This window comes from Adiantum capillus-veneris, chromosome 26, assembly GCF_014529385.1.
Source record: "Adiantum capillus-veneris isolate H3 chromosome 26, ASM1452938v2, whole genome shotgun sequence".
Lineage (NCBI taxonomy): Eukaryota > Viridiplantae > Streptophyta > Polypodiopsida > Polypodiales > Pteridaceae > Adiantum > Adiantum capillus-veneris.
In genome coordinates this window covers 119,450,311-119,461,681 of record NC_140956.1, presented here as the reverse complement: position 1 = coordinate 119,461,681, position 11,371 = coordinate 119,450,311, and the positions used below count along the sequence as shown (strand labels likewise).

At 41.9% G+C, this 11,371-nt stretch overlaps 1 protein-coding gene across 1 annotated transcript in view; it reads left to right on the top strand.

Moving 5' to 3' along the window:
* LOC147424075 (uncharacterized) overlaps window positions 1–11,150 on the top strand; it is a 48,525-nt gene extending 37,375 nt beyond the window's left edge. The window contains exon 2 of the mRNA XM_086502187.1: window positions 10,300–11,150. Coding sequence (XP_086358313.1) covers window positions 10,300–11,121 — 822 coding nt within the window. The 3' untranslated portion in view covers window positions 11,122–11,150. The remainder of the gene's footprint in view (window positions 1–10,299) is intronic.
* The last annotated feature ends 221 nt before the right edge of the window (window positions 11,151–11,371 follow it).

Here is an 11,371-nt window from a genome sequence, read left to right as displayed (position 1 = left end):
TCTACATTAGAAATTCTCCTTGTGTGTGTGTGTGTGTGTGTGTTCCAATAACAATATAACATATACACCAAAGAATCTTTACAAATTACAAAAGACACTAGAAACTATGTCAATGAAAAGGTGGTATAATTCCCATTCATAGTACATAAAAGTCTTTATACACACGTACAAGAGAATCAAAAGCCTGAAGATATATAAGTCCGCCATCTTCAAGCCAAGGAAATTGAAAACCATAGTTGAGAAGGTGACCCTCACCTGCACCCATGCAAACAATACAACATATAGTTAGCATTGGCATCATGTGCAGGTGATGCATGGGTATCCCACATGTTATAGATGTCACCCAACTAGTTTTCTTTCAAAGAAAATAGTAAGAAAGGTAAAGCTAACCATAACATATATTCAAAAATGGTTTCATTTACAAGGGGTTGCAGGGAAACCAAGTGGCGCCCCTTTTGGTTTGCAAGCTCTCATGAGATAAGGCCGGAGACGTGTTTTATGAGGTTTTTAAGCCCCAAATTAAGTGGACCACATATACATGTTTCTTAACTTTAGAGAGTTTGGCATTATTTGCCGCTATTTTTAATGGGGCAGTAATAGTACTCATACGTGCAGTCAATCTATACTTTGGAGTCGCATGTAACACAAAGAGATGTTAGTAAGTGTGCACTACACCTTGCTAGATGGATCCAAAAAACCACATAAAAGATAGTAAGTATGAATGCTCAATTCCCTTTAATCATAAACACGTGGGGTTGGGACATTCCAGAATCCCCCAGTTTTTCTAAAATCCAAGGGAGTGTGCCTACAATGCCCATTAAAAATCATGAAATTGATGCTATAAGCAACCATATTTTGTCCCCATGAGTAGCCATAAGGTACCATGTGCAACCATACTTGGCCACATTTCACAACCTTTCACAAGCATATTCATAACCATATTCGGCCACAACCATTGTTAACTTTATTCACAACCAATCATTCACAACCATATTCGACCATATGAGAAACTTTGCCAAAAATCTTTCACACAACGATCAACAGGTATATACCATATTTGAGCCAGAAAGGCAAGCTCAATAATAAACCCAGAGGCACGTTATCAGAGAAAAATAACCGCAGCAGCTACCCCAAAAAGTAGACCAGTCAGCTTATCTTAGACCCCCAAAGTAAGGCAATACCTACCATATAATATAGGGTCATCCACCAAGTTGTAAGAGAAAACATCAATCATTACTTTCTTAGCTTAAAAAATCACAAGGCAACAATTATCCTACATTGAAGAAACCTATTCTCAATGTATTTCACTGCTTTTATACGCACCTAAGACGGTTTAGTAGACAAATATTGAAAGAAGTTATTGACCTCAAAAGGAGAAAAAACAACCAGTGTCGTAGATACCTAAGGGTCAGTCGAAGTTTCTAACCATCAAGATACCATAATAGTCATACATCACCTTAGTATAGCCAAGAACATGCATGAGTTATATTACCATATCACAGGTGAATCACAATACAACCAAGCAACTCAAACAGTAGTCCCATATCAGTGTCTTAAGTCACCTAAGATTGAGTCAGAGCAGCTAGCTCCACAATAGCCTGCTTATCTTTGCCTTTTGCGATGAGCCAAACCACTCTAACAATACACACCCTTGCGGGAAAAACCCTCACAATCCCAAGGTATACACACCCTTCACTAGTACACACACACACACACACACACCATAGAAGCACATAGGTACCAATGCTAAGTGAGCATGGAAGCTCACCTTTTATAGGGTTTGGTGCCAGTAGAAGAGCCATATTCCTTCAAAGCAGTATGGCGGGTCTAACTTCATGAGGGAGAAGCTTCATCAGTGCCGCCTTGTAGAGAGAGAGAGAGAGAGAGAGAGAGAGAGAGAGAGAGAGAGAGAGAGAGAGAGAGAGGTAGGATAGATGCCGCCAGGAGGGAGCCACTGTATCATCAAGCGGGTGAGGGCAATGTCTACAGAGCCAGGCCAACCCACCCAACCCCATTATCCCACTTAACTATTGAGCTAGGCATGGGACATCCCTCTACACCTCATTTGAGTTGATGTTGACACCTTAGTATATTTGCTGTAAACACAAGAATAAGCCATGTATAGGCATTTTTGCCAGCCGTGTAATATCAAGGCCCTATATAAAGCCTTGTGTTGTACGTATAGTATATGCTATGCAATATGATATCCTACTTTTGTGTGTACATCAATTTGTCCCTTTAGTGGTCGTGTAACTTTTATTAAGTGTGTATAACTCACTGTGTAACAATAGAGTCTTTCACCTTTGAGCCTCCTTGAGCTCCCTTCCCCTCCCGATCCTTATATTAACTTCTAAGGTGTTAGGTATCATTAAGAATCCACGCACTAATTTCCTTTAATAAATTCACCTAGTGAATTCAAACCTGTATTCACAAGAAATTCCTGTTGGGGTATAGGCGTCTGTGCCTTGCCCGACCGCCCAGAGTCTGGGCGCCCACTAACTTGTATACCTTATACATAGCATAAATGTATAGGGGGCTGCTCACTCTTTTGAGTCTCCCCACCCATATCTGTGTCGTGTGTCTCCTTCTCTCTCTCACTCTCCGTCTGTGGTGCTCCCCGATCCCCTTCAATTGGTATCGGAGCGTAGGTGCGGAGGGAGCGCGTGTGTGCACAGTCACGATGACAGCGGAGAGCCAGCTTCATTCCCGAAATTGCGTCTGCGCGCGCGCACTTTCAAGAGTGCAAACAGGGTTTCGACTTCGGCATCGGCAAATTCAGCTTTCCGAGGGCGTTTCCAGCAGGCGTCCTGGCATCCTGGCGTTTTACCCCCCTTTCGAAGCCATTCGAGCCATTAGAAACCTCATTCGAGCTACGGTTGAGGAGCTGCATTTTTCAGCGCTCTTTTGGCAGTTTATGCTGCGTTTTTGGGTCGAAACGGAGGTTTTTTGGCATAGCTTTCACACCCGGACTCGGATACATGTGATTCAGGAGTCTACCTTGGGGTTTTGGCACGCTCCGGACACGCTCGTCATATCAGAATTTTAAAATTCTGAATGCTGAATTTTTTGCAGCAGTAGTTGTTTATTGTGTGTCGAGGATTCCACACATGGTTTGCTCTCAGATGTGAGAGTGATATTTGCTGCAAGTTTCCTCACAAGTGGAGGATACAATGTTTGCCTTATGTGGTTTGATGCCCAGGGAGACTAATGTGATTGCATTTTGAGCTCAACAATGTATGCCTTGAGCATGTTTTTTGGCAGTCACAGGTAGTGCAGATATTTGTGTACTAGATTTGCAGGTGTTTGCAATGATGTATGCAAAGTGTGGAGATTGGTGCATGCATTTGGAGTGCGGTTTGATGCGCTTTGGTTGCTCATGGTTTTGAGCGTGCAGTCAGTTTGGTTACTGGTTTTGTGGCCATTTTACTGACGAAACTCTGGTGAAATTTTCCCAGGAGTTTTATACGCATCATTTATACGATCTAGGTAGAGATTGAGGGTTGCACTCAGCATTTGCGTGTGGTGTTCTCTGCAGGTGGGAGATTTGTGCGTGTGTATGCATTGATACCGCACAGTGTGGGCTTGGTGATTAGCTCACGGGTTTGACAGACGTACAGTTATCTTGGCACACTCACAGGAGTGAGTATTGTGATGTATGCTTGTGTGGCTACGAGCTAGGTAGCCGGATTCGAGCACTAATGGCTTGAGGTTTTTCAGCAGGTTTCAGCTACAGGTTTACAAGTTTACATGCAGGTTTGAGGGCTTATTTGGGCGCTGAATTTTCAGCCATTGTTTCCTCTTTGCAGGTGTCCATGTATGACTCAGTTGTAGGCTGATCTGGGACACGTTTGTGACTTGTTTATGCAGCTATTTAAGAGTTGAATTTTGGGGCTGTTTTGGGGCTGATTTGCAGCCATATCTTACAGCCATATTTGCAGACTTTTGTTGATGCGATTCAAGCCAGTTTAGGGCTGATTTGGTTGACATTTTCTATTCATTGTTGGTTGCTCTTTTCCGAGCATTATGGCTGATTTTTCATTTGACTTCCAGCGTTATGGTCTGACACAGTTTCATGGTGTAGATTTTGTTGCTTGGAAGGAACATATGCTTGTTGCATTGGCGGATTTGGGGCAGGATAAACCTTTGCATGGTTTATCGGCGAAGCCCAATTCTATGCGTGATGATGATTGGCAGGATCTTGATGAGTTAGCCATGTCTATGATTTGTTTGCATCTGGTTGAGTCTGTTTACTGGCAGGTCTCGAGGGAGACTACAACTCATGCTTTATGGCAGAGTTTACATGCTATGTACGCGACATCCATGTCTACAGGGGAGTCTAGTCCCACTTCTATGTCCATGGGAGAGATTGATCCCACACACAAGTCTCGACGGCATAGAGACTTGACATGTTGGCATTGTGGACATAGAGGGCACATTAGGTGTCGATGTTTCAGGCGTTTGAGACAATGGAGGCGACAGATGGTGATGCAGATTTGGGCATGACAGATGCTAGTGAGATAGTACGGTGGTTACTGAGTATGCTTGTGACGGCGATGTTACATTTACATCTAGCTTGTCTTCAGACGATCTTATGTCTACGGATTGCATATCGGATTGCACATTGTCTTCATATTGGTTACTAGATTCAGATGCTACTTTCCATGTCACATCGCATCGTGAGTGGTTTAGCACGTTTTCTAGTGGGAGACTTGGTTGTCTGCACATGGTTGATGGTGCTGTGTATGACATTGAGGGTACAGGAGACATATGTTTGTCCTTGCCCAATGGTATGAGATTTACCCTGCGTCATGTGCGTTATGTGCCAGATCTGAGACTGGATTTGATCTCAGTCAGACAATTACGGGATAGTGGATGTCAGATTTCGCTACGAGAGTGAGATTTTGTGATGCATTTGGGTTCGCTAGTGATTGCGAGAGGTGCCAGGAGTGGTACAGGTTACCCATTGCATGTGGATCACGGGAGAGACGGTGTTGTCTCTGTGATCATGCAGCCAGGTAGAGAGCGAGAGAGCAGGCGAGTCTCTTTTGCTCATGGGTTGCAGGGTACTTTGCATGGAGTGCAGAGTAGTGAGCTCGTTGTGCACACAGTTGGGGCACGACTTGAGCAGTCACACAGAGAGGTGACAGAGTCAGACATGCATGCTTTGCTAGTGACTGAGCAAAGCAGAGAGTCAGTTGTGCGAGATACTTCTATGCAAAATAGACAGGTAGAGCGGTCTTGCTCTAGTGAGTCACGATAGGAGGACGTTGTGCAAGAGTCTATGCATACGGAGTTAGAGCATGAGAGCTCTAGTGAGTCACAGTAGATTGAGTGGTCATGTTTGCAGTGGATGATTGCAGAGGAGACTGAGATGTCAGCGATTATGCAATCATTCCTTTCTATGCTCAACAGTGAGCATGGGGATATAGTTGTGCAGGATATGTCTTCCAGCAGACAACTAGAGCAGCTGGTTTGCTCTGAAGTTGCACGACAGGGTGATGCGTCTTTTGCGGACAGTCAGGAGATGCATGTGGCTGACACGCCTTGTCAGTCAAAGATTCCTATTGCCACGGATATATATGTTGATGCATGCTCTGTAGAGCTAGCAGGGCCCGCTAGCATTGCATCGGCATTCGGTGGTCTCATGTATGAGATGTTGATCTTGAGACCAGATATCACAGCTGCAGTGGGAGCATTTGCATTTGGGGTTGTCAGTCGTTTGTTGACTGATGATGGCATAGTGCACGAGGGAGATATGCAGGTATTGCATACATACTTGCAGTACGTGTGCGATACGTCTGGTGGTGTATGGACTTACACGGGAGCAGGACAGCCGGATGCACACGATCACAGCGAGCCAGTGGGCATCGGTTCAGAGCGGTTTTCTCTCGCCTTTTGTAGTCTTTAGACTAGGTTCTCTTGCTTAAAGGCACAGTCGCCTTTAAGTGGGAGGTTGTTGGGGTATAGGCGTCTGTGCCTTGCCCGGCCGCCCAAAGTCTGGGCGCCCACTGACTTGTATACCTTATACATAGCATAAGTGTATAGGGGGCTGCTCACTCTTTTGAGTCTCCCCACCCATATCTGTGTCGTGTGTCTCCTTCTCTCTCTCACTCTCCGTCTGTGGTGCTCCCCGATCCCCTTCAATTTCGAGGCCAATAGAGACGAGTCCCTAGGTAATTATACCTAGGAAGTAGCAACCAGCCACTCCTATATACCAGAAGGAGTTATATTGTGTATAAACATGTGTGTGTGTGTGTGTGTGTGTGTGTGTGTGTGTGTGTGTGTGTAAACAAGGAAAATGCTACTCTCTTTAGGAGCGGTTTTTCCTCTAGTTTTTGGTTTTTCCAATTTTCCCATGTGGTTAATTGCACTGACTTCCCTCATTTTGAAATTTTTTCTTTTGTATCTGCAAAATCATCTCCTTTAGGCATTCCTAAGGATCTTTCAAATAATACAAATCAAACTCTTTCCTTGCAAGCAAGACACACGCGCACGCGCGCGCACAGAGAGAGAGAGAGAAGAAAAATCTAAGAATTTGGGCTTGTTATATTATATTTTTCTTCTCTCTCTCTCTCTCTAAATATCTATCTATAAATGTGTGTGTGTGTGTGTGTGTGTGTGTGTGTGTGTGTGTGTGTGTGTGTGTGTGTGTGTGTGTGTGTGTGTGCACACACATGCATGTGTACGTGGAGTAGACACGATCTTAGAAGGGGTTTCACACAAGCGAATGTGCTCCTATAAAATTTGGTAATGGGCTATCCATTAACCTCCTCTCTTTGCTAACTCTATCACTCTCTCTGTTCCCTTGTGAGACAAACATGAGTTGCATCTGGATCTATCATGTGGATGGTCCAACTTTGCCATAAGTAGGTAAGTCCCCCCCTCTCTTTGCAGGCACACAATCAATGGTAAGGTTTTTTTTAGTGTCTCTCTCATATGTGAGTGTCTGTCTGCACAGACACTCACTACCACAATAGTCGACGACTTGGGACAAGGTAAGGGAGAGCAACATGTTTGCTTGATGTGTGGAGGTTCCCAACATTGAACAACTTTTCAAGCACTTTATAAAAGAGCATAGAAGTGTCTCTTTAGAGGTATTGAACCAAACTTTTGAAATGACAACTTTCACAAACTTCTAAAAAATATCAACATATACAAGTTTAAATTAATGGTAAATTTGCATTGAATAGAAAAATCCCCCTGAAAATTATCTTTTAAGCTGGTACATTTAGCATATGTAGGGTACAATGTCTTTTGAAACCAGTGAAGAGATTTCTATTGAAGAACAACACTAAAGACTTGACATCTTGGCAGTGAGTTAAATAGGAGAGAGTTGTAAGACCTATTTAGCAAGGTGGGATCTCAGGATTCTTAACCCTAGCACTCATACAGAGGCCTAGTGTGGCATGTTTGTGGTAGCACTCACAAACTAAGATCATGCTTGGGCTATTATGGCTAAGGCTATGATGGAAAAATCCAAAATATGCTCGCACGATGGCCAATGGAAACAGCTCAAGGTGCACAACAAGATTCTTGCTCCTCAATAGGCCATCCACAAACTTGGGGATACGGCAGGCAATCTCACTCAAAAATGCAACAGAGAAACAGAGTCCTTGGAATGGGGAGAACTGTCGATGTAGTTTCACAATTGTATAACTCGCTGGTCCCCTTGGCTCTCTAAGACTAGAAGCATCCTTCTTATCACTTTTTGAAGGAAAGTAGCCAAAAAGATAAATAACAAAGGTAGGTCAACTTTGGTATTATAGCAGTAGTGGTTAGAAAGTAACCGACCAATTGGCTCACAAGTTTAACCTCAACGAGATTGAAAGATTACTAATCAAGAAAGCCCTAGAATGGCTTAACAGGTGGTGTCTAGAGAACTGTGAATCCAAGTTCAAGTGAAAAGCATGGCAGTGACCCAGGAACAAACACTTCCTGAAATTGCAAACTAAGGAAGTATACCTCTCCCTCATGGATGCAAAGGATTGGTTTTCCCTGCTTAACAAGCAATGGGCCAAACACTGGCAGGAGTGAAGATGGGAGACAGTCATGTTGAGCATCTGACGCCCACAATGGCAACATGGAATGAAGATTTTCTTATGGAAGGTGTTATTGCAAGCCATGCCTACTGGGATGAAGATTTGCATTAGGAGGATTGGTTTGAATAGATGCTTGCCATGCAAAACAACTAGTGAAGACCTCCCTTATCTTTTTAATGAATGCCTAACAATCGGTGAGCTAGCAAGAAATATGGTTCAAAAGACCTAGAAAGTAGGATTCTTAAAAAACAATCTTCTTTTGGGAGGGAAGATGTTTAAGAGCCTTGCTGTGCTCATCGCAACATAAATTGTGAGATTTTGTTACTTTAAACATGTTTGGAAGGCAAAGAACTATCGCATGTTCGAGAACACCATGGAAGTTGCTAAGTTCACATACATAATCCAAGAAAGTAAGGGGACGATCATCGCCATCTAGATACATATGAACTGTGATGAATGAAACATGACCATGGGTGTCACAATGATTGACCTAAATGGATAAAGATGTGGGTACATCCATTGTCATGGGTCCTTTATCAGCCGATGTATCTATGATCCTTTGAGGATGCCATGGCTCTTAACGAGCATGGCAAGAATTTGTAATTCTATGATTATGCTAATATAATCTACTCATCATTGTGGGTTTTGCCAAAAAAAAGAGAGAAGGGGAGAGGGAGAGGGGGGGGGGGGGGGGGGGGGGGGACTTTTCATTTCCTACAATCTTACCCTTCAACTTGGCAAGCTAAATGTTTTGAAAGCTTTTCTTTAGAGCAAAACCAATGTGTGACACATGGAAGTGTTCAGGTCTCAAGAATTTCCTCAAACTTTAATATAGAAATTATAAAAAAACATATTTGTTCTTGTTAGTTTCATGATTCAATAATGGTATCATTTTATCTTTCTAATATAGACAAAAAATACCAAGTTTAATTACTTCAATTACTATCACCCAAAGTTAATGTATGTGGAAGAAATTGATAGATATATTTATTCTTGTTAGTTGTATAATTTAAAAGGTATACCTAATGGCTTTTACCTAATGGCTTCAAAGTATTAAAAGGTATTCCTAATTCAAAGATTCCCTCAACAACAACAAGAGTGATGCGCTAGTCTATAGCCCATAGCCACAGGCAATGACAGAGTACGTAGATCTGCAACAGTGTTAGCTATAAAAGACGGATGCAAAATTGAGAGAGAGAGAGAGAGAGAGAGAGAGAGAGGACACTTTGAAGAGAAGAAAACACTAAAAGGAAAATAAAGGAGAAGAGAAACACCTATTTGTATGGACACAAAAGGTCTTTTGACTTTCTATCTTCATGCGTCTTTTGACTTTCCATTTTCATGCATCTTTTGACTTTCCACCTTCATATGTCTATTGACTTTCCACTTTCATATGTCTTCTCATTTCCTAAACTCACCCTTCACTTATGAACTTATTATGTTTTGAGAGAATTTTTATTTTTCTGAGATTGGGGAGCCGTAATGTCTTCAAAATATATATATTTACCATCTATATAGTACAAGGACACTCTAAGGAGAAGAAAACACTAAAGGAAAAATAAGCAAAAGCAAAACACAAATGTGTGAATGTGCACTCTACCATCTCTTCTTGATATGGACACAAGAGATCTTTTGACTTTTCATATTCATGGGTCTTTTCATTTCCCACTCACCCCTTCACTTGAGCACTTAAGATGTGAAAGTTTTTAATTTTTTGGAGATTAAGGAGACGTAATTCAATAATAGTTTTTGTCATTTTCTCTTTCTAGCCTAGACAAAAAGAACCAAGTTTATCGGACTTTAAGTGCTGTCACACAAAGCTAGCATGTGTGGAAGAAATTGATTATTATGCTTGAAAACATGTATAATTTTTCAAAATTCATTTTCATTTTCATTAAATTTTAATGTTGATAATACCTTCTACTACTCATAAGCTAATTTTTTGTGGCCATAAAAAACCTATCAATAGATGAGAAAGTTTATATATATATATATATATATATATATATGTGTTGAGATATATATAGTATCTCTATATATAGCACCCTGGTCCCCTCTATATAAACTCATCTTGTGTGATCAGTTGACACACTTTGGGGTTTGCAAAAAAAATAAAATAAAATAAAAAATGTTGAGATATATATAGTATCTCTATATATATCTCAACAATATATATATATACACACACACACACACACACACTTCAATTTTGTTTCCAAGAGTGTATACATAGGAAACCATGATTTCATGTGGATTGCAGGTGTTGTGGCAATTTCGCATGCTACTTGAATTGTGGCCGGGGTCAGATCTATTGAGAGGAAAAGAGAATGAGACCATGTGCTTTGACAAACTTCTTCTTCAAATGCATGATGAGGTCAGGATAGATCGTGCAAACAGCTTGCCAACCAGCATCCTAGAGCCAGCAGTGCGGAACTATAGAGCTGCCACCTTTCGCTTCCTCAAGCTGCCAATGGCCAAGATCCCGCTACCACCCCGCCCCCTTCGCCTACTCTACTACGGCCGTAGTGAGCTCTCCCGTCGTCGCATCATCAACCATGACAAGGTCCTCCACTTCTTGCAACACAACTTGTCTCAAAGGATCCACCTTGAGATTCGATCCCTTGACCTCCTCCTCCTTTCCAAGAAAATGGACTATTCTTTTACTCATCTTGTGTCCATCTTCTCCCAAACCGACATCTTTGTTGCTGGCCATGGTGCCATAACTTGGGGTACCATTTTCATGCCTCTTGGTAGTGGGTTCATTGAGGTCTTTGGCTCTTGTGATTGGGGGAAATCAAAACAACATTACAATGACACCACCAACTTGAGGACTTGGGTTGCACCTCTCACTCAAGCTCTCCATATCAAGCATGACCTCTCCAACCCTTATGCGGAGAGCGTGGCCAACCCACATCGTGGTAACACAACCCTTTGCATCCATCCATTTGAGGGGGTCCCAGACTTCACAATTGATCCGCTGACACTACGTCAAATTTTTGATTCATTTGCATACCCTCAAGAACCAGAAGACATTCTTACACTCCATTGGCTTTATGATTGGGGGCATTCTCAAACACCATAAACCAATTTTCATATTAGCCAGCATTCCAATTCCACTCATCTCAATAAGGTTATGATTCATAATTATTTAAGGTTAAGGATTTCACGTTTTCACACTTTGGGATGATGTCTCTTTAACATGTATTGAGGTGCTAATTAAGACAGACTAACAATTGTGAGCAAGATCTTGTTCTCTAGACACACACTTTTGTTTTCCTTGTGAGGAAATTTTTGACATCATAAGAAGAAAATGACAAGCTTTACCTTAGTCG